Source organism: Pelobates fuscus, chromosome 2, assembly GCF_036172605.1.
Source record: "Pelobates fuscus isolate aPelFus1 chromosome 2, aPelFus1.pri, whole genome shotgun sequence".
Classification (NCBI taxonomy): domain Eukaryota; kingdom Metazoa; phylum Chordata; class Amphibia; order Anura; family Pelobatidae; genus Pelobates; species Pelobates fuscus.
The window spans coordinates 341,870,722-341,897,909 of record NC_086318.1 but is presented as its reverse complement, the minus strand read 5'-3'; the positions used below and the strand labels follow the sequence as shown (position 1 = coordinate 341,897,909).

Sequence of the window (27,188 nt, the reverse complement as noted above, 5' to 3'; positions counted from 1 at the left end):
AGGGAAGTCCTGCACGAAGCGGACCCACTACAGGTCAACACAGATAACTGCCAACATCATCGGCAGACCGTAATCCTGCAAGGGAAGGAGGTCCAAGGGCTCCGTGACACGGGAGCCACTCTTACCATTGTAAAAAGCCGGGCGCTGCAAAGACCACGAATACGGTGGCAGTACGGGTAGCAGGTGGAGCAGTGAAATAAGACAGATAATTATCAAGGCAGTGCCATAAAGGCTAACAACATGTATAGGCCCAAATTTGGACCTGACGTTATGAACGACATAATATTAAAGTATGTTTGACTAGGCCCGTGTGGAGCACAGAAAGGGCTGAACCAATGTAAGTAGTGACAGACAGTGAAATAAAACAGATTATTAACAGGCAATACCATAAATGCTAACCAGATGCATAAGCCCAAGTTTGGGCCTGACATACATTTAGACAGACAGTAGCAAGACCAAGCCACATTTTTACTAAACAATGTAGGCCCAATGAGTGCTGGAATACCAAGAGGGCAGCCATAACGAAACAATACAGTGTAGGGTAACTAATTGAAATGCATATGATACATTTTTAGGAGTTTGAGGTTGTTTTAGTAAGAAGATTTTTAGATATTTAGAAGATATTACCCTTTAAAGAGGAGAAGGAATTTTTACAATTGTGTACAGAGAATGTTTATACAAATGTATATTTCTGTTTTCCTCAATCCCATGTATAGGCCCACGTTTGAGTCTGACATAAATTTAGACAGTCAGTTGCAACACTTAGCAACATAATTACTAAACAATGTATGCCCAATGAGTGCCTGAATAGCAGAGGGCAGATAAAGAACACATTACATTTTTGTTATCACTTGAAGCACAATACTCAGTCCAGGTGCAATAGCTCTCCACTTGTCCTATATGTATGTACATATGTATATAGTAGCAATATGTTATATACTATATGCATTGATTGGATAAAATAATAAAAACCATGAAATACTGACCTCAACTTTCTCTGGGTTTAGAAATTCAATTATTGCTTGATCAATTGGCACGTCCTTGTTTTGCAACGAATATAGCAATTCATGAATTACCTTGATTGCCCAATGAGTTCCTATAAAACAAGCAAAATAAACATTATAAAGCAAGTTAAACCCATTTAACAAACATTTGGAAAACATGAGTGCAATCATTATACAGGGCATGGGTTCTAAATGATTTCTGATAGGGACATTGTATACTTGTGCTAAGTTTCAATTTGGTTTGCAAGACAACAGATAAAGTTTAGCAAATAAAGGCATATTTACTGCTCATTTGCTGTTTTTGCTCTTCATCAAAACCAGTGTGTAAGTGATGCTGTGCACAGAGACCTGCCAGGTGCACGTCTGTATAACCTAAAACTACTCTGCAAGTAGGGCACTATGGCATTAGAAATACAGATTTGTATTCGTAACGCTATCATGAACCTATCGTAACGCTATCATTTTTCTGAAACACTACTTAATGGTAAACGCTGAATGTCTATAAGGTTGCTTTGGTGTCGGGAAATCCAGAGCACTGTCTTACCTTACAGGGACACTATAGTCACCCAGACCACTTCATCCCATTGAAGTGGTCTGGGTGCAGAGACCCAGTACCACTTAATCCTACAATGTAAATCATTGCAGTTTTATAGAAACTGCAATGATTACCTTGCAGGATTAAGACTGCCTCTAGAGGCACTTCCTGGATCCTAATGGACTCCTGGTCATCTAAATGTTGCTGGATGTGTTCACACGCTGCATGAGGACATCAACATCACTGAAATCCCCATAGGAAAGCATTGAAGCAATGCTTTCCTTTAGGGAGGGCATTTGCCGTGCATGTGCATTAGGCTCCCCGTCCAATGATGTCAGAGGAGGACCCAGCGCAGAGGGAGATTGGCGCTGGCATTGGGTAAGTAATTTAAGTTTTATTTAACTCTTTCCATGCCAGAGGAGGGGGCCGGGAGGGGGGGGACGGGGGGGGGGACCAGAGGGCACTAAAGTATAAGGAATACAACTTTGTATTCCTAACACTATAGAATCCATTTAAGGGGTCAAAACTATTTACAAACAGTTTAACTCCATAGTTCTGAAATCGGTGCCCATTCTCCTTATGTCCAGGTTTCCAGTGATATCTAAGGCTTCAATGAAGCCTCAGACTGGGCTCTGTCAGAAAAAGCTTGGATCCTCAGCAAGATGTAATCCAGCTGTTCCTAAACAAAAATATAGATAATAACTAAGTATTGTATTTGTATCTATATTGTTGTTTAGAACAGCTGATACCCCATGTGTATGGATTTGGTATGATTGATGTTAATGTGGCTATTCAGGAGGAGCCTTAATGGGTAGCTGTCATTATAAATACAGCCATGCTTAGCAAGCTAAGTATATATTGATATACAGTTTCTAAGATGCTTTGGTTATTTTATTGTAAATGTAATCCAGCTACTAATAAAGGAACAGTTGGCTAAGCTAAGCAGACGTGTTGTTCATTTGAGAGCTAACCTTGCCTGCCATAAACTAATCTGGGGTTGCTATTTTTAACTTTTACTGACAATCCCGGAAGAACCCACAAATCTCCAATTTTTGTTTGAAGTTGCAGCCTGGTACGACTTGAGAACAGTGAAGTGGCCAATTACCTGCCTGGAAGCGACCAGTGCCCTTAAAGGACTCTTGAGTCAGTGTCCACAGATACACACCTTTTTTATTAAGAGGTCCACCCAGTCCACCATCCCAATTATCCTGGTCCCCACCAGAATATATCTGTCTATGAGCAGCTGCTCCAAATGAATGGCGGCATGCAGGGGAAGGCAGGCGAGCACTGTCTGCCCTCCGGCGGACACCTTTTTTATGCTTACTATATTCTCCACACTGCCCCATGGCTCCCTTCGAGTGTTGGAACCTTGAGGGATCCATGGTGGCTTTCTCAGTGGCAGTGTGGGAAACAACCAGTTGAATAGCTAAATGGACATAGCATCCCACCCACATAGGTGGCCTACCTGAACTAGAGGGTCTCCTTATTATATAGGCCCAGAGACGCCTCCTTGTGGGAGGATCTCCACTCCCTCTCTTCCATTTAAGCACATAACCGCCTGGGTTCTGTACTCAGTTGTTGTGTGAATTCCCTAGTGATCACAAGCCTGGATTTACCTGCCTGCATTAACTTTTACCAAATGGTACCAAAAAACAAGTAAAAATGGCGATAAAACTAATATACACAGTACAATACAAATTTAAAGCAGCACTATATGTCGTGAAAAAGCTCCTCTCACACAAGTTACAAAAAACAAAAATAAAGTGTGCTGTGCCTTTAAGACCATCAAACAATATAAGTGAATAATTTTCACACAAATATTAATTAGTAATAATTTTCAAAAATTATATAGAGTGCACTGTGCTTAAACACACTACAAATCACTTGTTGAGTGATATAAATACCACATACATGTGCAGTACCATAAAAGTGCACTAGTGACAAAACACATAAGTGCAAAGTGAGAAGAATTATTTAAAAGATAAACTCACTTTTAAAAGTTTTGAAGTTGCTTCTGTTAAAATTTCAGTGAAATACTCAAAAAGAAAAACAGAACAAAAAACCTCACAGGGCAATATGCATAAAACATAAATACTGAAAATATAGATCAAAAACACTCACAAGAGTAGAGCAATGAAGTCTGCTCTGGACTGTGTTGGCATCTCAGTATATAGAGGCTTGAGGCTGTGATGGCAGTAAAAATCCTTTATTTGACACTCCAAATTTTAAAAGCAGTTGTCTGGCTATGCGTCCTCTTCCTCGCAAATGTGGTATAGTCCCAAACAGTTTCGTCGGTCCTTTTCAGGCTTCTTTAAGACTGATTTGCAATGATCTTTTCCACATTTTCTGTATTAGTGTATTACCATATGCATTATATGTGTGCTTGGCAATACTTAACATTCATTCCGTGTAAACACGCCATGTGCAACTTCAAAACTTTTAAAAGTGAGTTTATCTTTTAAATAATTTTTCTCACTTTGCACTTATGTGTTTTGTCACTAGTGCACTTTTATGGTATTGCACATGTATGTGGTATTTATATCACTCAACAAGTGATTTGTAGTGTGTTTAAGCACAGTGCACTCTATATAATTTTTGAAAATTATTACTAATTAATATTTGTGTGAAAATTATTCACTTATATTGTTTGATGGTCTTAAAGGAACAGCGCACTTTATTAACTTTTACCAGCCTGGACTTTGCCTTACCTTACCAATTGGAATTGCATTTGTTAACCTTACCAGCCTGGACTTGACTTTGTTAACCCTTATCAACTTGGACTTCCCTTTGTTAATCCTTGCCAGCCCGGATTTGCTTTTGTTGATCCTTACCAGTTTGAACTTGCCTTTTTAGACCTTTTCCAGTTTGGGCTTTGCCTTTGTTCATCTCAAGTGTTGGACTTTATGGTAAACTTTGCCTATTTTATTTACCAACCTAAGACTTAGTACGTTTGTTTGCTTATCCTGTCTAGAAGACTTTCTAAACTTTATTTGTTGAATGGTCCTATTACATTTGTTTACTCCCTGGATTTTCCAGATTATGCCATTTGTTTAATCAATAAAGAGTTTAAGTTACTGTGTTTTGTTCAAATCTCTGAACATTGAGCCCATTCACCAAAAAACGTAATTGGATCCCTGTGTTTACAATTCTGGGAGTGATACCGGAGAAACTGACGGAAGCCAAGCACAGAGAGATGGACACAGGTTTCTTCAGGAAGGAAGAGATTCTTTATTCGATTCACCGACCGGGGCTCAGAGGGACTTATGTCACCAAAATACAACAAGATCTGAGCCCAGAACTGACTGTGTAAATGCATGATATAGACATATAGCTCCTCCTATAGTTAACTCTACCCACATATATTCTTTACACAATCAGCTGAACAAAGCCTAACTTCCCTTACTTGTTAGACCACATGGCTCACCCAGAACAATGGAGGAGGGGGGAAGTGTTTTCAGTTTCTGCATTCCTGCATTTGCTCAATACGGTGTTGATTGTATCTTAGCTACGTGTAACTAACTGATACAACATTTACACATATGCCACGTGGCAATCTTGTCCTAGTAAATTTATTTTTACTGAGATTCCACCACATTCCCCCCTTTGATGCTTCTGATATTTCACAATTCCAGATGCATCACTTACCCATAGTTTGCTTACACCTCAGGTTGCCATGAATCAGAACAGACCTCGTAAGCATCTTAGCATCCTTACAAATTCCTTCAGCACTCCTCATTCTGAATATATTCTCTCTGGGCTAAGGGTTCATACTTGCAAACAGCCATTACATGCGCAGCTGGTTTCCTTTCTGTCGTGCTCTCTATGACACTCTGTATGGACCTAATTACCAATGGAACCAAACATGGTAGAAAGAGACACACTATAATCAACATGACTCCTCCTACCAATGTCTTGATCCCTCCAAGCTGCTCGTACCTACTTCCAAACCAACTACTAGAATTGTACCCGTTCCAGGCTTAAGTCGGTACATGCGTCAGTTTAGCCATGTGGCTTGTGAGATCAGCCACTGCCTGCCCTTCATCAGCTATGTGCAGACAACAGTTGCTGAGATTGAACTTTCCACATACACCTCCTTCTATTTGCACTGGAAGTGAATGGAGGACTTTATCAACAGCCCAACTGGTTTACCTGGTAAGAAGGCTATGTGCTTTACAGAGGAATCCATAATTGCCTAATGGTAGAATGAGGCTTGAATCCCTGTATTAGAATACAATAACACTTCATGGGCATACAGTTTGGCTGTTAACCAGTTCCCTCACATATTACATCCCTCCTATTGGCAATGAAGCGCGCTAAGGTAGCCAGTGCCACTCATTATCTTCCCAGCTACCTACATTCAAGGATGCTAGCTTCTTTTTATGATTCACATCATAAACTTTAACTCTCAAGGTCTCTGCTGTTTCAATTGGCAACAAGAAGAAGGATGGTTTGAGCATACCTAATACACATGCCCCTTCCCAGTCCTGTGGTAACTCCGAATATACTTTCTTACCACAGATCCAGTACAAATTTGCTGGGGCTCTCCAGGTAGATGTGATGGATAGGTCAAACCACACATCCTTTAAATTGGCGTATCTAGCAAACGGGTTAGATGGTTCTGAGACATTTGAAGCCGACCACCAAGTTGTATTCTTCGTATCATCATCATAAGCTTTTTGCCCTAGACAAGTTAATTCTCCTACAGAAGTATTATACATCATTCCTTTCCTCGCTATGCAAACATAACCTATGATGGAGGTCTTTAATCTCCACTCAGATTTACCTCTAACACTCATATGATAATCGGCTTGTGTAGATATTAATTGGTCAACTGCCTCAGAACCGGAAATTACCTCCTTTGCTTCCAAAGGCCATTGGTCTCCCATGTTAGTACCTCCACACACATAGCAGTTGGTAACATTAAGACTACCGGCAATACTTTCGGCTAAATCTATGAACAGGTTTTTAGCATTATGGGGGATCTTATTATCTATACTCATCTCTTCATAAAAAGAATGGTATACTTGATGAGTTTGGGAGGTTACCGTATCGGTCTCTATCCCTATAAATAATATTGTCCCAGGATCTAAACCCGTCCCATATATTTGGAACCCAAATAAGTTACCGAACCTATCTATGAATCGTTCAGGATTATTTATGAGTATATGGACTGGGTTACATTCCCTAGACTTACAATATGGCTTTGTAGGCAACTTAGTAACAATCATATCCTTATCTACTGTCGGTCCCCAAGTTGCCCACCCCACACAAGACCAATATGGGCAAAAGTTATATTCCCTATCTGGGCATCTCGGACTTACATACTTGTTTTTACTACTGGGACAAATATATTTATCATTAGACCCATACGTTCTCTCCCACTTAAGATCCCCACATACATTCCACGGCTTTCTACCACTTGATATTGCTTTACATGCATCAAATAGCAGAACACCCGAAGAATGTACGGTTTCTAACTCAGTTTTATTTATTAGGGTCCCCTGAGGATCTCCATTCCTGAGGGTCAACCAAATTGTACGGGGTTGATACTCCGGATTGAAGCACCTAGGTTCTCCTACTCCTAAATGGCATACACTATATTCTATACCTAGATATATACACCTAGACACATCACCTTTACACTCATATTGTGAATGCCAAATTAGGGTCTGGGAAATATGATAACCTGTCTTAGTAGTCTTAATGCAAACCTCACAGCTAGGAGTGTCGGTACCTCTACCTTCCTGAATATAAAAAGACACAAAAATATACATTATCAAAAGCACTTCTTTCGACGTCTTCATCCTCAGTCTTCGTCCGTGCGATGGCACCTCAGCTTCCAGGATGTAAGGGCTGCAGGGAATGGAGTTCTGCTCGTCTTCACAGGGGTCCCTTCGAGACTTTCCTGGCTTTTAATAACACGTTGGTGAGCGGACAGGCATTATTATGGCCGTCAAAAACACTCACTTGTAGATCTTTGTTGATGTTCCCTTTTAACAATATTATCTTCGCAAAAAAAAACACTTTTAATCCAACTCGGTCACACGCTTCAACTGGATCTTGCAAGGATTCTCTGGATCTATGGTAGCTTGTCAGGAATCTGCCGCTGTTTTTTTTTACCCTAGAGTGATGAATCCACGGAGTCACTTCTACAACCTTTACAACTGTTGGGGTAGATAAAAGAACAACATAGGGACCTCTCCACTTGGAACCTAATGGAACAGTGTTCCATTTTTTTATCCACACTTGATCCCCTGGATGGTAAGAATGAACAGGTGGATAAATATTCACAGGTAATCTATCTTGTACCCATTTCTGTACCTCCTCCATAGTTTTACCCAACTCTACAACCTGCTGCCGGGTAATTCCTTCTCCCAACTGACTCAAATCCCCCGTTAAGTTACCAAGTATGGAAGGTGGATGCCCATACATAATTTTTCAGCAGTACCCCAGAAACAAAAGAAAGCATCTTTGAGGTCTAGGAAGGTATAGTAGGTTGCCCCACCTGGTATTAAAGCAAGCAGATTATAGGGGATGGGTACCACTGGGTGTATATTGACTACTGCATTATTAACTGCGTTTAGATCTTGTACAGGATGATACTCATCTGATCCCGGCTTCTGAACAGGTAATAATGGAGTGTTCCAAGGGGAGGTACAGAATTTTAGGATGTCATACTTTGCACACTTATCCACATAGGTTTGTATATTTTCCTTAGCCCTCTATAATATATGGTACTAACTAAGGCTAACAGGATATGCTCCAAGCTTTGATTCAATGTGTATTGGTGGAATATTGCGAGCAAGTCCTGGAGGATTATTCTCTGTCCATATTCTTGAAATGTCAAATAAGGATTCATCACTCTTAGGGTCTGTATTTGTTATTATAGAGTAGAAGTGCCATTCTTCTTCCCTTTGCACCGATACTGATATTATGCCTGGTGATCTATTAAACTTCAGAGACGTTGATCCGTTGGGTTTAAAAGTTATCTGGGCTTGAAGCTTTAATAATAGATCTCGTCCTAGAAGCTGAACTGGACACTCCAGCATATATAGGAACTGGTGCTTAACCAAATGGCCTCCTAGAATACAAGTATGACTCCTGAGAATTGGTCTAGCAGCGCTTTTCCCAGTAGCTCCTATCATAATTATAGTCTTCCTGAAGGAGGAGCAACTAGGTTAGTTACCACAGAGTACTCAGCACCAGTGTCAATCATGAAAAAGCTCCTCTTTCCCTCTATTGATACATCGACCATAGGCTGCACTTGGCTAAAGGGGGATGGAGCCCAGTCGGTATCAATAGTCTTCCATGACAGTGTCAGCCAGACTGACAAAATCTCTATCTTCTCTATCCCTTAATCTCTAGGTAGGGGAATAGTATACTACTGTCATTCCCTCCAAGACTTTCTCTATAGCCACCTCTGTAACCATCTCGTAACCTTCTCTCTTGTCTTATCTATAACTTGCTTTATATTCCCTCTGTGGGCAGTCACTTTTCCAATATCCTTCCTCTCTACAATACGCACAGTGATTCCTACTTCCTCCCTTACTCAGGCTATTCTCAACTCCTCTATTCACCTCCCTTCCCTGTCTCTCTACACTTATGATAGCTACAGCTAGCATATCTGCCTTCATCCTCATTTTACGTTCTTCCTCCTGCTTTGTTTCAATCTCCCTGTTCATATACACCTGAACTGTGATATGGACATTCCTACAAATCCCTTTAACTTTAGCAATTTTCTTTTGATATCACCTTGGGTCTGGCTGACAAATGCTGAGTTGTTCATTCGAGAGTTCTCAGGGGCCTCTGGATTAAAAGGAGTATATAAACTATATGACTCCAGCAATCTCTCATAGAAAGCATTAGGTTACTCGTCTGCTTTCGTAAAGGAATTATGGGTCTTCCAATTAAACAGATCAGTCATGGTGAACGGGACATAAACAAATACAGGGTCTGCCAACTGTAATTGACCATTAATATCAATGTGTGGTGGACCAGGGTTAAGCTGCAGTGGCATTTGTAAATGTCAAAGTTGGAGGGCACCGGTCATTTGTCAGGTTAGGGTGGGACTTAGATAGGGTTGTTTAGTCATAGGTTCCGGTCGGGGAGTGGTGAGGTAGGTGGAAATGGATAAATTAATTTTACTGGTCAGTAACTTGGTTAACAAAATGTTTCGGACAGGGCTAGGAGGAGCCTGACCAGTAACCAAAAATGGTAAAAGTGTATTCCAGCGTCCTATACCATTGACCATTTCATCCAGTTGTATTTCAAAACTAATTTACTGTTACTAAAGGCACACAAGGCTCAGTAATTATAGTGTTATGTCAGTGGTTATGGTGTTTTCAGTGATTATGGTATTATCAGCGGTTATGGTGTTTTCAGTAGTTATGGTGTTTTCAGTGGTTATGGTATTATCAGTGGTTATGGTATCATCAGTGGTTATGGTGTTTTCAGTGGTTATGGTGTTTTCAGTGGTTATGGTATTATCAGTGGTTATGGTATTATCAGTGGTTATGGTGTTTTCAGTGATTATGGTGTTTTCAGTGGTTATGGTATTATCAGTGGTTATGGTGTTATCAGTGGTTATGGTGTTTTCAGTGGTTATGGTATTATCAGTGGTTATGGTATTTTCAGTGGTTATGGTGTTTTGTAATTGCTGAGAATTATCTGATTTCAGTGGATTCAGTTACTGTTATTAAGAATTCTCCTCACAATTTTGACTGCTAATAATAAAACTGAATACAAAGAACCAGTTGGGGGGGTAGGTAGGCACAGAAAAAGGAGGGGACAGGCATCTGAGAGCCAGAGACAATTAGAGCACAGGGGGACATACCAGCTGCACCAGTTTTTGCTAAAGAATTTAGTTGAGGGATGGTCAGATGGGTCAGATTCCATTGGGGATGGACAGACCAGTTTTGATAACCATCTAGTAACACAAACTGTGTTAACAGTCAAAAACTGGTCATTCTCTACTACATAAGGTAGTCCCCAAAATCACACACATTATATCCCTTTTTAAAGTTATTTAGCATACATTCTAAGGGATCAACAATCTTTAAATTCCGGCGCTGCCATACTTAGCAACGGAGCGTCTAATTCAAAGAAACACAACAAACACACCTCCAACAGTCACACTCGTTTCCCTGGCAACAGCGCCATGTGGCACAGTTACTAGGTCAAACTCATACAACAAAACATACAGGGAATTCCCGTACACACACAGCTGTTACACCAGTCACTAAGTAACTAATATTATGCCCTTTGGCGAAACTATACAGTCACCCACGCTATAATTCTCTATATATGAATTACCCGTCTATAACACACCCCAGTAACATCGTCTTTTACAAATAGCGGTTACAGTACGGTTAGCATAAGTCAAAGCACAATTTAAGGTTACAATACAATTATTAGTGGTTATGGTGTTAAACATGCATTAGACGACAATGATTAGTACTTATATACAGTGTCAGTAAATATACAGGGTTATGGTACCGTGCACTATGATACAGCAACACACTATTAACACTCTCGCTAGACGGCTGAGCTCGCGCTATCTAACAAGATATACACTTTACTAAACAATCTTTAACACATTTACAATCCCAACTAAACTATTGGCCAGTACCTTGAATGGACTACCTAAAACTATCTACATCCGTTTTGGTTAGCCACACTGCCCAAGCACCACATATAGCGAGCTAGAGGACCGAATTTACACAGACGCCTCTTAGTCGATTACTATCAAAAATCTAGTGGGTTCCAAATTTACACGCCTTCCCACTTAGCCAAGATAGGTTGAGAGCTAGCGAACCGAATTTACACAGACGCCGCTTAGTCTCCCGGTCCCTCCGACCTAGCGAACGTAATATACACCCTAGAACGCTAGTCTAGACAAGACACCGGTGTCCGGCTAGGGCTATTTACACCACAACCCCGCCTGACTAACCAAATCAAACGGTCTTACTAAAGAGCGTTCGATTGAGCGGTGCGCCTTTGCTCCTTCCCTCCGACAGAGGGGGCAGATTCCATACACAGATTTAAACCCCTTTTGGGCCTACCGCACAATCGGTATACCCCTAGTGGGTCTGCCGTCTAAAACAGCAGTTGTCTTACCTCCTCGTTCCTGAACCTGGGTTCACACTCATCGACGGGGACACCCCAGCACTTACTACGTAGAGGCCGATGATCTCCTGGACAAAAGACCAGTGGCGCCGAGACAAAGGGAGGTCCACGCAGAAGTTCAGGGGTGCAGCCGTAGAGAACGTGGGCAAAGATAGACCGTCTCACGCCTCTGCTTCTCAGCTACCGTTGAACGATGAGCTTCCCGGCCCAATGCACCAAATGATACCGGAGAAACTGACGGAAGCCAAGCACAGAGAGATGGACACAGGTTTCTTCAGGAAGGAAGAGATTCTTTATTCGATTCACCGACCGGGGCTCAGAGGGACTTATGTCACCAAAATACAACAAGATCTGAGCCCAGAACTGACTGTGTAAATGCATGATATAGACATATAGCTCCTCCTATAGTTAACTCTACCCACATATATTCTTTACACAATCAGCTGAACAAAGCCTAACTTCCCTTACTTGTTAGACCACATGGCTCACCCAGAACAATGGAGGAGGGGGGAAGTGTTTTCAGTTTCTGCATTCCTGCATTTGCTCAATACGGTGTTGATTGTATCTTAGCTACGTGTAACTAACTGATACAACATTTACACATATGCCACATGGCAATCTTGTCCTAGTAAATTTATTTTTACTGAGATTCCACCACAGGAGCGCACATGCCAGTGCTGAAATCATAAACTGCTTCTTTCCTAGGCCTGGAGCCATAAGGGATTCTCAACACTGTTCCTCTTCACTTCCCAGGAGGGTTCAGCATGGTCAGAGACCTAATCTTCTCACTGGGGACATTGACCTGTGCACCAAAGGGGGTAGGATTTCTGAGCGATGTGTCAGGGTTTTAGTCAAGGCTCATGGCTGAAGTAATGGAATATGGGTGCTTTACAGATACTTTCTGACTCACCTTTCCTTGAGATTTGGAATTGGTTAACCTAGGCTGTAGACCTCATGTTTAAGGACTCAAATGTTTTGTTGATCAAGCTTTACCTAATAGTATGTGTTTCTCTGGTGATCTTATGTGTCTGATATAAGTGTACTTATTTACAATAGTTTTCTTTTGCTTTGTATTCCATGCACCCCAAAAAAGAGGGACACTGTAGGCACCCAGACCACTTCAGTTCATTGAAGTGGTCTGGGTGCAATGTCCCATATCCCTTAACCCTACAGTGGTAATTAAGAGGTTAACTCTCCCTCTTTTATCGCGGTTTATCATTGCTGTTTTTTTTTCACAATTTGCACACTTCGCAAGGTTTGGGAATCCTTGCTGATCTACTGCAGCCCATTCTTATTGATTGATTATAGTGAGCGTCTACATCTGTTTCTTTAACTCCCCCTCTAGTGGCTGTCTACCACATTTAGTAGACATTTACAAGAGAGACTTTCGGTCGCCTAAATGATGCTGGACAACCTCATGCTATGCTAATGCTTTCCTACGAGGAAATCCTAATGCAAATGTGCGGTCATTGCCGCGCATGCGCATTAGGTCTCCCCCATCGGCTGAAGTCAGCAGGAGATGAGCGTGGGCTGAGTCTGACCTAGCACCGAGGGACATAGGTGTTGGATTCTGTTATGTGACTGAAAAGGTCTTAACCCCTTCAGCGCTGCAGGAGGGGGGGCGTGAGGGAGGGGGGCACTGTAGGATTCTATCGTGCCAGGAAAACAGCTTTGTTTGGCATATTCTTTATTAAAAGCATTCTCCTCAATAAAACAAAAAATAGTGACAAAAAAAAGGTGTTACCAAACTTAATGAAAGGGCCCTGAGCTTACAACAGAGCGGACATATATAGGCCCAGGCCCTATGCATCAATTTTGCGTCACTGGCAAGAATAGGGCACCAGAAACAAAATATATATAGGCATGACTTCAAATCAAATATTATCAATGTATTTATTTAACCAGGAAAGGTATGTTTATTTTTGACAGTTAGGAACTATATCATGGAGTTTAGATATTATTTAATAGGACTAATTTTATTGACAATGGAGAAAGAATGAATGGATGCACCAACCTTACACGGATATCACCTGCAGCTCTAAAATCATGGTGAAGTTCTAAAAACTTAACTATGAAGTCTGGTGTTATGCAATATGAAACTTTAGAGACCCTGACCAGAATTTCCAAATACCCCTCTGCCTCCCATACTAACAGGATCTCCAGGCTCAATCCCTGCAGTATGGTCATTAAAGGGACACTATAGTCACCAGAATAACTACAGCTTAATGTAGTGGTTCTGGTATCTATATCCAGTCCCTGCAGGCTCTTTAATGTAAACACACCTTTTCAGATAAAAGCCAGTGTGGCGGAACAGACCTCGCCACGTGTTCTTGGAGGGGGCTGCTTACCCGCCTCCTACCTTCTGACTATGGCCCTGGGATATATGGCATTTGAAAACACTATTTGTGCTCTGTGACAAAACTGGAGATTGTGCACATATTTTTTATGATTCCCTTTGTTTGTTGCACTGTTCCCAATGTGTTTTATCTGTTGGTTCGGCTGGATAGATTACCAGACAAACTGTGGAGTTACTGGGTGGCCACCATGTCATGTATCAGAGGCACATGGTGAGAACAATGGATGACGGCCATTTTAACTCACAGACTTTTTTTACTTTTCTACACGGTGCCATCTCGCCGGTATTTGGTGCACAAAGACATCGTTCAGTAGTTTTAAACTACAAAACTGGGGACACATTTAACAGTAATTATTTTTCATATAGCCTGCATATGTTCTGCTGAATCTGCATTAAACCGTATCTTCCAAACTACTGAACGGATCTGGGTGAATTTTTGATATGTGGTTCACCCAGATCACCCGGTTCCGAGTATATATTTTTATGGGGTTATTGCATGTTTTGGGGTCCCTGTGATATGTTTTATAATACTGTATTTTCCTGCCTGTGATAATTAAGTTAGTCTATTGGGTTGAGATAATTGTATCACAGGCAGAGGGGAGGATTTCTGATGTAATGAATGGCAGTGTTAACTGTGTTGTAATGTGTTGATTGGTTGTTCTTCAAAACCCTGTGGGCAGTACTATGTTTGTAGAATGTGAATAAAAGAGGCTGTATGTGCCAGTACAGTCAGTTCTACGTCACCCTCAATTTGGAGTGCCGTCTCTTATTGGGGGAATCTGCTACAAGGGATTGCAATGCTCTGCATACTCTCTTGCTATATTCACTGCTAAGCTCTTGTAAGAGCTTGTTCCTGTCCTGCTCTCTGAAGGAGTCCACGGTGGTTATGGTGTCGACTGGAGTGCTTGGAGCCCTCAGGAAGTGCTAGGAGCATCCTTCAACAGAGGTACCCAGTGGGGGTGCCAGAACATCCGTTACAGCCAGAGTTTAAATTACTGCCTAATAATACCTCTAGTGGCAGTCACTCAGATGGCCACTAGAGGCCACAGTGTGCAGCACTGGCGTTCAGTGTCTCCTTGCTCTGCATGCTCTGCACACTGACACACATACAGACATACTACACATAGTCACACATACAGATAGTAGTGTTCCTTTAAAGTTAAGGGGGAAAAAGGCAAATCTATGAGCCTCTGATATGTAATATACAATATATAATTCCATGTATTAAACTGTACCACTTCATTTTTATTATGGTGAACTGCAGCAACAAATCCAGATATTTCCTACCAAGCCTCTCCTTTGTGAGCCTAATTGTCATCAATGAAAACTTTGAAAAAATAACATACACATGTACCTAAATGTCTGCAGAATGGACAGGCCAAGCAGGGGATGGGATATGCGTGGAGCCGTGGCAGGCCATTGCTCCCTTACAATGCATTGATGAAGGCCTCAAGGCTAGATGACATTATACCTATCAGTTTAGACAGGCAAGTGTACAAGAAGAGGCTCCAAAATATAAAAGACTGAATCACCAGACGTAGGGACCAGACTACTAATAACAAAGAGTTTATTGGCAGTGTTTGTGGGATATCCTTTAAAATGTTTGTGTGTCGGGAAAAGGTAAGAATGAGATGATGCAGATACTTGTAGTCCTCCCAGCTACAGGGAAGAATAAAGAGCCCGAAACATTTAAATAACACAACCTCTAAGATTATTATTCAATGCCTTGTAAGAATGGGATGTAGGCAATTCTAACTTCTGTCTGTGAGCATGTGTCTGTATGTATGAGTGTGTGTCTGTGACAATAACTCTATATAGCCAACATTTTACCTTATTGTCCTAAAGATGTCAAGGCAAGGAATGACCAGAGCTCCCCCAGGGGAGGCTGTTGCCAAAGTGCTGAGTTCAGTGCAAAACATAGCCAGCTTTTTTCCTGTCTCTTCTTCCACTGTCTAGTTTTAATATAACTTGTCATTAATATGTACTGTATGTGTTTTTGGATTGCACTGTTTTAAATACTACAAAAGTTGACCTTAAACACAGGGGCATACCTGGAGCATTTGGCACCCGGAGCGGATCCTATATTTTGCACCCCCCAGCTTAAAAATTTAAAAACACCCACCACATTTTTTACATGTATTTAGCACTGAGCAGTTTTTTGTATATTTTTTTATGTATTTAGCACTGAGCAGCGTTTGTGTGTTTGAATGTAAGCATGTTTTTGTATGGAGTATGTGTGAGTGAATTTACGGGTTTGTTTGCACGTTTTGGCATTTGAATGCAGGCGTGCATTTTTCTGTAGTGTGTTTTTTTAAATATGGTGGTGTGTTTTTATGTAGTGTTGACATTTGGATGCAGGGTTGTATTTGTGTGTAGTGTAGTGTAGGCGAAATGCTGAGATGTATGCACATATACACATACTGGTACACATAGGTACACACATGCAGTTACATAGAAACCCAGTCATACACAGATACAGACAAACACTGACACACATACAGATTTACACACAGATACAAACACACATAGATACAAACACACAGAGAGAGACACACAGACACAAACACACAAACAGATACGCAGACACACACTGACACATACCGATACACATATACCAACACACATACAGACACACATGTAGAAGTGTGTGTCTAGTTGTGTTTGTATAGTATATGTAGTGTGTTTGTATAGTGAATGCAGTGTGTTTGTGTAGTGGATGCAGTGTGTGCTTGTATAGCGGATAATGGTGTGAGGGAGGGAGTGATGGTGTGAGGGAAGGGGTGATGGTGAAAGGGAAGGGGTGATGGTGAGGGAGGGAGGTCATGGTGTGAGGAAGGCGGGGGGTAATGGTGTGAGGGAGGGGGGGTGATGGTGTGAGGGAGAGGGGGTGATGGAGGGAGGGGGGGTGATGGTGTGAGGGAGAGGGGGTGATGGAGGGAGGGGGGGACTAAATACCTTATTTAATACCCTGGTGATCAAGTGTGGGCTCCCTCGTGGTCCGGTGGTGATATCAGGTGCCGGTCTGCAGCAATGCGCAGAGCTGCAGACCATGAATCTCGCGAGATCCAGTCAGAGCGTTGCCGTGGTAACCCGCGGCAACGCTCTGATTGATCCGATCTTGCGAGACACATGGTCTGCAGCTCTGCACACTGCGGAGCTGCAGACCGGTGTCTGCGATGGGCGCAGAAGGAACATCGCACCCGGCGGCATATCGAGCAAGCCGCCGGGCCCCCTCCTGGTGTTGGGTCCTCGGTCAGTAACCCAGGACCCGACAGTCTGCCCCGAGCAACCCCTAGTGAGTGGCACCCGAGGCGTACCTCCCCCTTCGCCTCCCCCCCTTAGTATGCCACTGTTTAAACAAATACGTGTCCATACTAGATTAGTAGAGATGCAAACTTGAGTGCAGCTAAGAGTCAGGAAACTTTTTGTGGGTGTATGCTCAGTGAATAGCCCCCTCAATCCTGTCATGCTATGTGAGAAAGTGAAGGGTTAATATATTTATAATTCAGTGGAGACTCTAAGAGCAATATATCAGGGGTACCTAAGATATCACATTCAAAACTGAGGGGGTACTACTAATTTCCACTGGGGGGGGGGGGAGTAATGTGCAAGCTGCCACCAGCGTTTGATATTTCAGTTGCTTAGTGGACAACTCTCTAATTTCCGACCCTCATGAGGGATTGCCATATTTAATGACACCAAGTAAGGGAGCTTTCTACTAAACAGCACCCTCATTTGGTATCCTTGCATATAAAAATTCCTTAATAATGATACCAAATTTAGGTAGTTATATACTAAACAGCTTAAAGATCAAAATTTTGAATAGTCCTTTTTGAATTTTTATCTTTAAGTTGTATAGTAGATAACTCCCTTATTTGTTATCCTTATGAGGAATTGCCATATTTAAGGACACCAAATTAGAGCGCTGTTTAATGGATAGTAGGAAGTTATCTACTAAACACACATATTCATGCACACACAATGATATACACACATAACCACAGACTCGCACACACTCAGAAATACACACTGACAGACATACAGGCGCACATACAAAAAGATAAGTCCTGCGCTCACTCCCATCACTCCTGGGCGGCAGCAACGACCACAGTACACATCATCCCCAATATATAGTAAAAACCAAAGGAAAAAAAGTGACCTGTGCTCTCTCCTATGTATATTTAGACAAATGGAGGTCATTTAGTTACTCCAATGGCCATTGGAGGGAATGCCTGCCTGCCAACATCAAGGCAGACCCCCCAAGCGGGTCCTAACACTGACCCTTCACCTTGCTTCTTTGAGCTTCTGGCAAAGATATCTCTAATGAGACAGAGAGGGGTATTTTGTATAGACCCCTATATAATACTTATTAACCCTTAATAGGGAAATAGGGAAAATCTGTGTGATACAAAAAGTAAATACAAATACAAAAAGATAAGTCCTGCGCTCACTCCCATCACTCCTGGGCGGCAGCAACGACCACAGTACACATCAGCCACAATATATAGTAAAAACCAAAGAAAAAAGGTTACCTGCCCTCTCTCTTTAATCCCTATATATAACACATCAGCCCAAATACATACAGTAAAAAACAAACATACAGGCGCACATAACAACAGACACATGCACACATAACTGCATACACACACACTCACAGACGTATAAACACACAACCACAGACGTACACATAATCAGACATACACACAAACACATACAACAGATATGCATATAATCATAGACATACACACACATGGCCGCAATCAGAGGGTGACAACCATGATGGTTGTCACAGGCTCGACGGTCCTGGGGGGCCAGAATTGCACTGGTAATCCTCTCTGTGCCTGGGCCCCCCACCCTCAAATGTGCATATATTCCGAAAGGGGCCCAGGATACACTAAAAGATTAATAGAAATACAACAACAACAAATAAAAAAAATCATTTTCTATTGGGGAGGGGAGGTGCAAGAAACTGTATTGCACCGGCCCTGCATCCACTACACAAACACATCATCCACTACTTAACAGTCAACTATATACACGATACATCCACTATACAAGCACACTCTCTGCATGCATTAGACACACAAACACTACATCCACTACACAAACACACTGCATTGACGATACACACACTACATCCACTACACAAACACACATTCTGCATTCATTATACACACTACACCCACTACACTGACACACACTGCAGTCACTATATACACAATACATCCGCTACACAAACACACTCTGCATTCATTATACACACAAACACTACATCCACTGTATTCATTATACAAACACACTACATTCACTAAACACAAAATCTGCATTCACTTTATGGAAACACTAGTTTTGGTTTAAATCACTCTTTAAAATGCTAAGTGACTGCTATAAAACCAGACCTTTTGTTTTTAGTTATAAACACTTACCACATTTGGGATATGTCACAACCATCACATCATCCTCTCTGGCTTCCAAAGATTCCAAGGCTTGAAAGCTCTCATTACTGCACATGAATCTGGGGTACAGGACCCCTTTATAGTTGAACACTAGCTCTTCTGGGGATTTCTTGCTAGCCTCTGCTAAAAGCTTCTGCATTTTTGCCTGTATTGTTTCGGCTTCAGTCTCAGCCATCTTGCTGTAAGCAGTGTTCTAGCTCTCAAAATTGCTGGGTTTATTAATTTGCAAAAGGGGTGTGACATAGAGTGTGTGGAACTGGGATAAAGTTCATGTTGTACCTTTTAAACAATTTGTGAATAGCCACTTTATGTAAAACTGAGCAAGTCCTAAAGCTTGCTTTTAATCATACACCCGACTGCTCAATGTTGCAATGCAGTTACATCATAAAAACATTGGTCTCAGCTTGATAATGTTGGATAAGCTTTTGAATTAAACAATTTTTAATATTGTGAAAAAAAAATATTTGTTAATATTCTGATATTTTTAAAATATTTTTTATATCTTTTTTATATATATAATATGAAAAGATAATTTTTAAAGTTTAAACTCCACTATTAAATCATTTGAAAAGCTTATCCAACAATATTTATTTATTCATTAAATATTTTACCAGGAAGGTACATGGAAGGATACATTGAGATTAATCTCGTTTTTAAGAATGTCCTGGGTCCACAAAGCATTGCATCGTCACAATAGGGTACAATAAAATACAAAATATATACAAAATTTAACATAGAACAGATAAGAAATATATAATCAACCATGACAAGTACATTCTGTTTTAAGATATGTAGGGAGGGATCTCTTAAAGGATTTTAGGCTTGGGGAAGATTTAAGGGAACGGAGGTGATAGGAGGTGGGAACAGCCGAGGAGAGCATTCTGCTCAGGTAGGGCGAGAGTTTCCCAGAAAAGCTCTTACACAAGGCTGGAAAGATGAAGAGTGCATCTGGATTGCGGCGATAACCAGTTTAGTTATTTTAACATGTCACAATGGTGGGTCCTGTAATTACATTTTAGCACAAAGTGGCAGAATGAGTTATACAATGTAGTTTATTAAGGTGGGTTTGCGGTGCAGGTACATACACTGCATCCCCATAATCAATGATTGACATTAGTATTTGCTGTACAATCTTTTCCTTTACTCAAGGTCTTAGGCAGGATTTGTTTCTGTCCAGGGCGCCTAGTTTTGGATAGAGTTTTGATGAAAGTTGTTCTATGTGGAGGCCAAAAGATAGATTGGGGTCCAACAACACACAAAGAATGGACTGTGGTCAGTGTGTTATTTGATTTTGTTTTGATGCATAGATGCTATTCTTGTATTTTGTGTAATTTAGGTACTGTTCCAAAGATCATTATGACAGCTTTGTCAGTGTTTAGGAAGAGATTGTTTCTTTGCAATCCACTTTTTTACCTCTCTGAATTGGTCTCGGAGAACAGCCTAAAGCTGCAATAGATCTGGTTTGCTTACGCAGATTACTGTTTGCATACACGTGTGCAGTTGAGGCTTTGCAGATATCATTTATGAATAATTTTAATAGTAGGGGGCCAAGTATGGAACCTTTGGGAACACCACACGTGACAGGGAGAGGGAGGGAGTCGTGCCAGAAATGGTCACATATTGCGATCGATCCAATACATATCATCGAAACCAGGTTAGCGGACGATCACCAATACCTTTTTTGAGTTTTAGCAGTAGAATGTCGTGTTCTACTGTCTCAAAGGCCTTGGCAAAATCAAGGAAAATAATTCCAGTTAGGTCTTGTACCTTGCCAGTTTGGATGTAATTGCAAACTTTTGAGAAGGCAGTTGTAGTTGATTAATTCAGTGGAAAGGCTGATTAATCAGAAAGTTTGATTGTTGGTAATACTCACATAGTTGCGTATGGACTCATTTTTCCAAGATTTTTGACAATACAGGGAGCAATGATATTGGGCGATAGTTAGAAACCAAAGTAATGTCACTACTTTTATGGATAGGTACCACTCTCGCAATCTTCCAAAGTTTGGGTATGTATTCAGACACCAAGGACTTGATGGTTAGGGTCGCAACAGGTTTAGCAATTGCCAGCGCACTGAGCTTCAAAAGCATTGCTGGGATTTGATCAGGTCCAGCCTGTTTTTTCATTTTTAGATTATTAAGGTGTTAATTAATGATACTTATAGGTACAGGTCTAAAATTGAACTTCTCTATATTGGGACTTTGTAAATTTAGTGGGGCCTGATCCACATTTGTAGTTTCAGAATGACATTTAGTAGCTTGGCAATCAGGGTGGTGGAACAACCAACAAAATAATTATTAAAGGCAATTGCTACATCTAAGGGGTGTTGCAGGGTTTCGTTGTCCACTTTGACAGTGCAGGGTTGGGAGGGGATTGGGGGAGTTTGTACATTATTTATGATTTTTCAAAAGTTTCTAGGGTTTGAAATGTTCAGATTTTCACTGAAATATTGGGCCATGGCCAAATTTTTTGTTTTATGCATGCATTTCACCATTGTCTATATGCACAGTGATCGTTCATGGAGTCAGTATGCTTGAACTTTGACCACAATGAATCTCTAAACTGGTACGTTTGAATGAGGTCAGCTGTAATCCAATTCATATATGCTCCTTTTACTCGCACCTTATGCAGTGGCATGCAAATTCCCAACTTGTAGGAGTTTGGACTAAAATAATTCAATTGCAAAGTCTAGATCTGGGATTAGATTTAGTCTGTGCAATGGGAGGTTCTTGATGTCATTTAGAAAGGATTCAAGCTTTACATTTAAAAAAAAAAATCAAGGACATTATTTGCTATATGTTTGTTTAATAGTCATTTTAAATTTAGTGCACATTATTAACTATTGCTTTTTTACGCTATCAGGAGATTTGGAAAAGTGAGAACTACAAATGCATTTACAGTAAAGAAATGGGCTTGAATTTGGTCTGGATTTCAGGTAGATCAAATGGATGGCTGAAATCTGGACCCAAATGCTTCAAATCTTTAAAAAAAAAAAAAACGAAACTATTTGCCCGCTGGATGCTCCCCCTGAATATTACAATTGGAAGCCCCATCGCCAATGTGTGGAGGCAGGGGAGAATGCTAGAGGCCCCCCTATACTTTTACAAATTCCACTCTCAAAACATGGGTCAGGACAGGGGGGCTTGGCAATGATCTGTCCAGCTCCAATTATTTATTTTAAAAAAAAACACATGATGAGACATGGGGGTGGAAAATGCCCCCCATTCCAGTTATTTAACATGGGATATGGCCATTGCTGCCCAGTGACTAGTTTTAAACATTTAGCAGATATGCCCAAATCTGCCATCATGTGAGGGAGCCATGAAGAGCAGCTTGCTTTAGTTCTACACATTGCTCCCTTGCGGCCCGCTCTGTACTAACACACGGCATCAATACAGTATGATCTGCCCAGTGCTGTGTGCGGAGCTCTATGAGCCTGTTATTCCAGTACATAAGGTGACAGGTCGGTACATTGCAAGCAGTGGTGGAACTACCTCTGTTGCAGGGGTCGCAGCTGTGACTGGGCCCGTCACTCGAGGAGGTCAAGCCACCCTGTGGACAATTGCGACTGAGGTTCCCCCCGGCGGTTACATAGTCGCGCGTTCAGGGGTCCATTGACCCATGCTGTTAGTGCCACCAAATGGCAATGAATGTTCAGGGGGCCCGGTCGCACTGTTAAATTATGTTAGATGCTGGGTGGAAGTGATTGCCCGGGTCACTTCCTCCGAGCAATCATAGAGAACCGCACGGGAGGAGGAAAGAGAGGAGGGAGTCAGAGTGGGAACTCTGACTGCCATCAGCCTGAGTCACTGAACCCCACGGAAAGTCACCCTCCTGCACCTAAAAGGTAGGAAACAGGAGGGTGACTAAAACATTTTGCGTGTGTGTGTTAGTGTATGTGTATCTGTATGTATGTATGTGTCTCTATATGTGTGTGTTTGTATGTGTGTGTTTGAGTATGTAGGTCTGTATGTATGTTTCTCTTTGTGTATGTGCAGAGGCGTAACTAGAACCCACGGGGCCCAGGTGCAAAAAATTGCCCTGGGCCCCCCCATATGTCTACCCCCCGCCATTCTCCATACTTCTATCCTCCCCCTCCCATACGCCCCCCCACACACACGCAGACAAACAGATACACATGCAGACATGCACATAGACACACACATAAATTCATACATACAGACACATATGTACAAACACACCCACACAGAGACACAAATATACAGACACATAGAAACATATACACACACACATACATACCCTGGAGTGCCTGGTAGTTCCGCCACTGTGTATGTGTGTGTCTGTATGTATGTATGTGTTTGTGTGTTTATATGTATATGTATGTGTTTGTGCGTGTGTGTATCTGCATGTATGTGTGCCTCTATGTGTGTGTATGTGTGTGTGTGTCAAGTCTGTGTCTGTGTGTATGTGTGTCTGCATGTGTATCTGTTTTCGCATTGGAGCCCTGTGGTTTCTAGTTAAGTCACTGATTGCAAGGGTCAGATCTGGTGTGGCCCACAGTTGCTAACCCCATTAAAGCTAAAGGGTTCTTTTTTTATATTTCCTTTTGTACTAGTAGGCACTGTAGGTAGTTTGTGTGGTGGGTTAGTGGGAAATAAAGCAGATTTATATGACTGGTACTTTAGGAAATAAAAAAATGTTTGGCTAGAAGGACAATTTAATTTAAAAAGCAAAAAAAAATAGCACATCTGAAACACTAAAATTATATCTATTAAGAATTGAATCTAATCGGGGGCGGGGCCGGACCGCCGAGCTGGACGGTCGCAAGCCTGAGAAGCTCCTGCAAATCACTGAAAGTCACCCTCTAAAACCAAATTTCATCGCCTAAAATCAGACCGTCAGAGCAGTTACCCGAGGCTGAGAGACCGCTGGACCCGGGGAGAGGCTGGCTCACTGTGCTTCAGTCCCCCGGGGGGAGAGGAACATGTTGCCCCAACCAGGGCCTTCTCCTGCGGTGAGTGGGGCAGACGGCCGCTGCCCCGCTATCCTGCGCCACGGAACCCAGCCACGAGTGCAGATCAGAGCGGGTCCGGCTCCGTTTCCCCCCCCTCTGGACCGGGGGGGTGATCCCGGTCCTCACTCTGCGGCACTGACCACGACACGCCAACTGAGGCCAGGGAGCCCGCCCGCCACACTTAAAATGGCGGACGCCATGTGCACCGACGGCAAAGGGAAGATTTGCTCCTATCTCCCGCCCACAGCCAACAAGGCGGCTCAAACCTCCCGGCCGTGCAACACTAAGAGACGGCGAACCCAGCTCCAAACTTTGCAGCCGTGCAAAACAAATCTGAGCTACACAAGCGCAGGAAAGGAGCCTCACAAGATGGCGACCGCACCAGGATCAGCAACGCGAGGCCTGTCACTGCCACACACTGCCACAGCAGGCCCTACGACCACCACACCGGACGCCCTGGGGGCCCTGCTAGACGGCTTTTGGCCACCTCCTGGCTTCCCCCTCAGCAGACCGGGCCTAGGCATCCACTCACCAAGCGGGAGAGCCACAGACTGGCAGACCACCACCATGCTGGACACTCCGGTAAACCCTACGGGCATAGGTTGAAAGGAGATGGGCCGTGAGTTATGTGGAGCTGGGGACATGTTTGTGCAGCTGGCCACCCTACGGGACATTGTAATGATCTGTGGACTAAAGCTCTGCCTGGGGCTCTGTCTCCTACATCCACCTCATATTAATGTTTAATTTAGCATGTCCCAATTTAGCAGATCCATGACCTCTCAGGCACTATCATATTTATGCAACATTAGTTTTAGCTAGCTGCAACCTCTGTGTATTAAACCCTGTGCATTTACCTATAGGCCTATGTCACACTTACTTAAAATCAAGCGTGCATAACCTCAAGTGTAAGCTGTCCCTCTCAACTAGATTTCCCTTAACGTGTCTTAAAGTGTCCAGCATTGTGCTATATATATTACGCTATTCTCAGGGGCGTATTAGCCGCGAGGCAAACAAGGCATTTGCCTTGGGCGGCATTTTCCAGGGGGCGGCAAAAAAAGCCGCCCCCAAAATGCCCAAGGCAAATGTCTTGTTAGCCTTGCGGCTAACAGACATGCCGGCGGGCTGCTGGGTGATCGGGCGGCACTGCCTGGCGGGCGGGCGGCTGGCCGGCGAGGGAGCACTTCCCCTGAGCTGTCTGCTCAGCTCCCTCGCCAGCCGCAGAGTGAGTCTGGGAGCCGGAATATGACGTCATATTCCGGCTCCGCCTCCCAGCCTCACTCTGCGGCTGGCGAGGGAGCTGAGCAGACAGCTCAGGGGAAGTGCTCCCTCGCCGGCCAGCCGCCCGCCCGCCAGCCAGGCAGTGCCGCCCGATCACCCAGCATTCCCAAAGGTAAGGAGGGGGGTGTTAAATTAAAAAAAAAAATGTGTTAAAAATTAATTTAAAAAAAAAGTGTTAAAAATAAAATAAAAAAAACGTGTTAAAAATAAATTTAAAAAACAATTTGTTAAAAATAAATTAAAAAAAATGTGTTAATGTGTTAAAAATAAATTTAAAAAAAGGGTTAATGTGGGTGGGTGAGTGTGTGTCTGTGTCTGTTAGTGTGTGTGTCTGTTAGTGTGTGTGTGTGTCAGTGTTTGTGTCTGTTAGTGTGTGTGTGTGTGTGTCTGTTAGTGTGTGTGTGTCAGTGTGTGTGTCTGTTAGTGTGTGTGTGTCTGTTAGTGTGTGTCTGTGTCTGTTAGTGTGTGTGTCTGTTAGTGTGTGTTTGCCTGTGAGTGTGTGTGTATGTTAGTTTGTGTCTGCTAGTGAGTGAGTGTGTTTGTCTGTTAGTGAGTGTGTCTGTTAGTGTGTGTGTGTTTCTGTTAGCGAGTGTGTGTGTGTGTGTGTGTATTTAGAATGCGGGGCGGGGGGAAAGGTTGGGTGGGGGTGGCGCGGGGGGAGGGGTGGCGCCTGAGTTTTGTCCTGCCTAGGGCAGCACAAAACCAGGATACACCACTGGCTATTCTGCCTTATTAAACATCCGTGTGTGAAGTACTTCTAGAAAAATGCAACTTACCCTGTCAAGCTACTCACATTCATGTACAAGCGTGTTAACTAATTAATCGGTTGTTTTCTTTATTCATATTATATCTATATTTACAGATGTACCAAACTTGATTCTTTAAAAAAAAAAAAAAAAAAAAATGTGCACCAGTATTGCTTATATGCCACCACTGTTCAGCATAATGTAAAAATCTGTCTTGCTTTTACTGGTATGTCGAAGTGTGAATTCATGTAACTATCGTGCACATCAAAAATAAAGAATTAAAAAAAAAAAAAAAAAGAATTGAATCTAATCAACATAGCTACACACCCAGTGCATGAAATCTTATGCAATGTTTGTAGGAAAAGTGCAAGATAAATCTTACTTCACAATTTGAATGAGGCTGATGTCACTGTGAACACAGCAAAAATGTTGTTTCACTGCAACAAAAACATTGTGCAGTCATGAAAAGGGTTAAACAATTAAATGTTTTGTAGAGAACCTTGTGTGTTTGTATGTGTGTGTTTGTGTATGTATGTCTGTATGTATGTTTCTCTTTGTGTTTGTGCAGAGGCGTAACTAGAACCCACGGGGCCCAGGTGCAAAAATTGCCCAGGGCCCCCCCATATGTCTACCCCCCGCCATTCTCCATTGTACACGTTCTGATTAAAACAAAATGTAAACAAAAACTGGAATTTGCGCTATATGTCTGTTCA

At 42.3% G+C, this 27,188-nt stretch overlaps 1 protein-coding gene across 1 annotated transcript in view; it reads right to left on the bottom strand.

Moving 5' to 3' along the window:
- The window catches only part of LOC134587314 (sulfotransferase 6B1-like), a 41,253-nt gene extending 21,555 nt beyond the window's left edge, over window positions 1-19,698 (bottom strand). The window contains exons 1-2 of the mRNA XM_063443601.1: window positions 19,447-19,698; window positions 987-1,096 (exon numbers count right to left, since the gene is read on the bottom strand). Of these exons, the coding sequence (XP_063299671.1) occupies window positions 987-1,096; window positions 19,447-19,651 (315 nt within the window). The 5' untranslated portion in view covers window positions 19,652-19,698. The remainder of the gene's footprint in view (window positions 1-986; window positions 1,097-19,446) is intronic.
- Window positions 19,699-27,188: the final 7,490 nt, after the last annotated feature.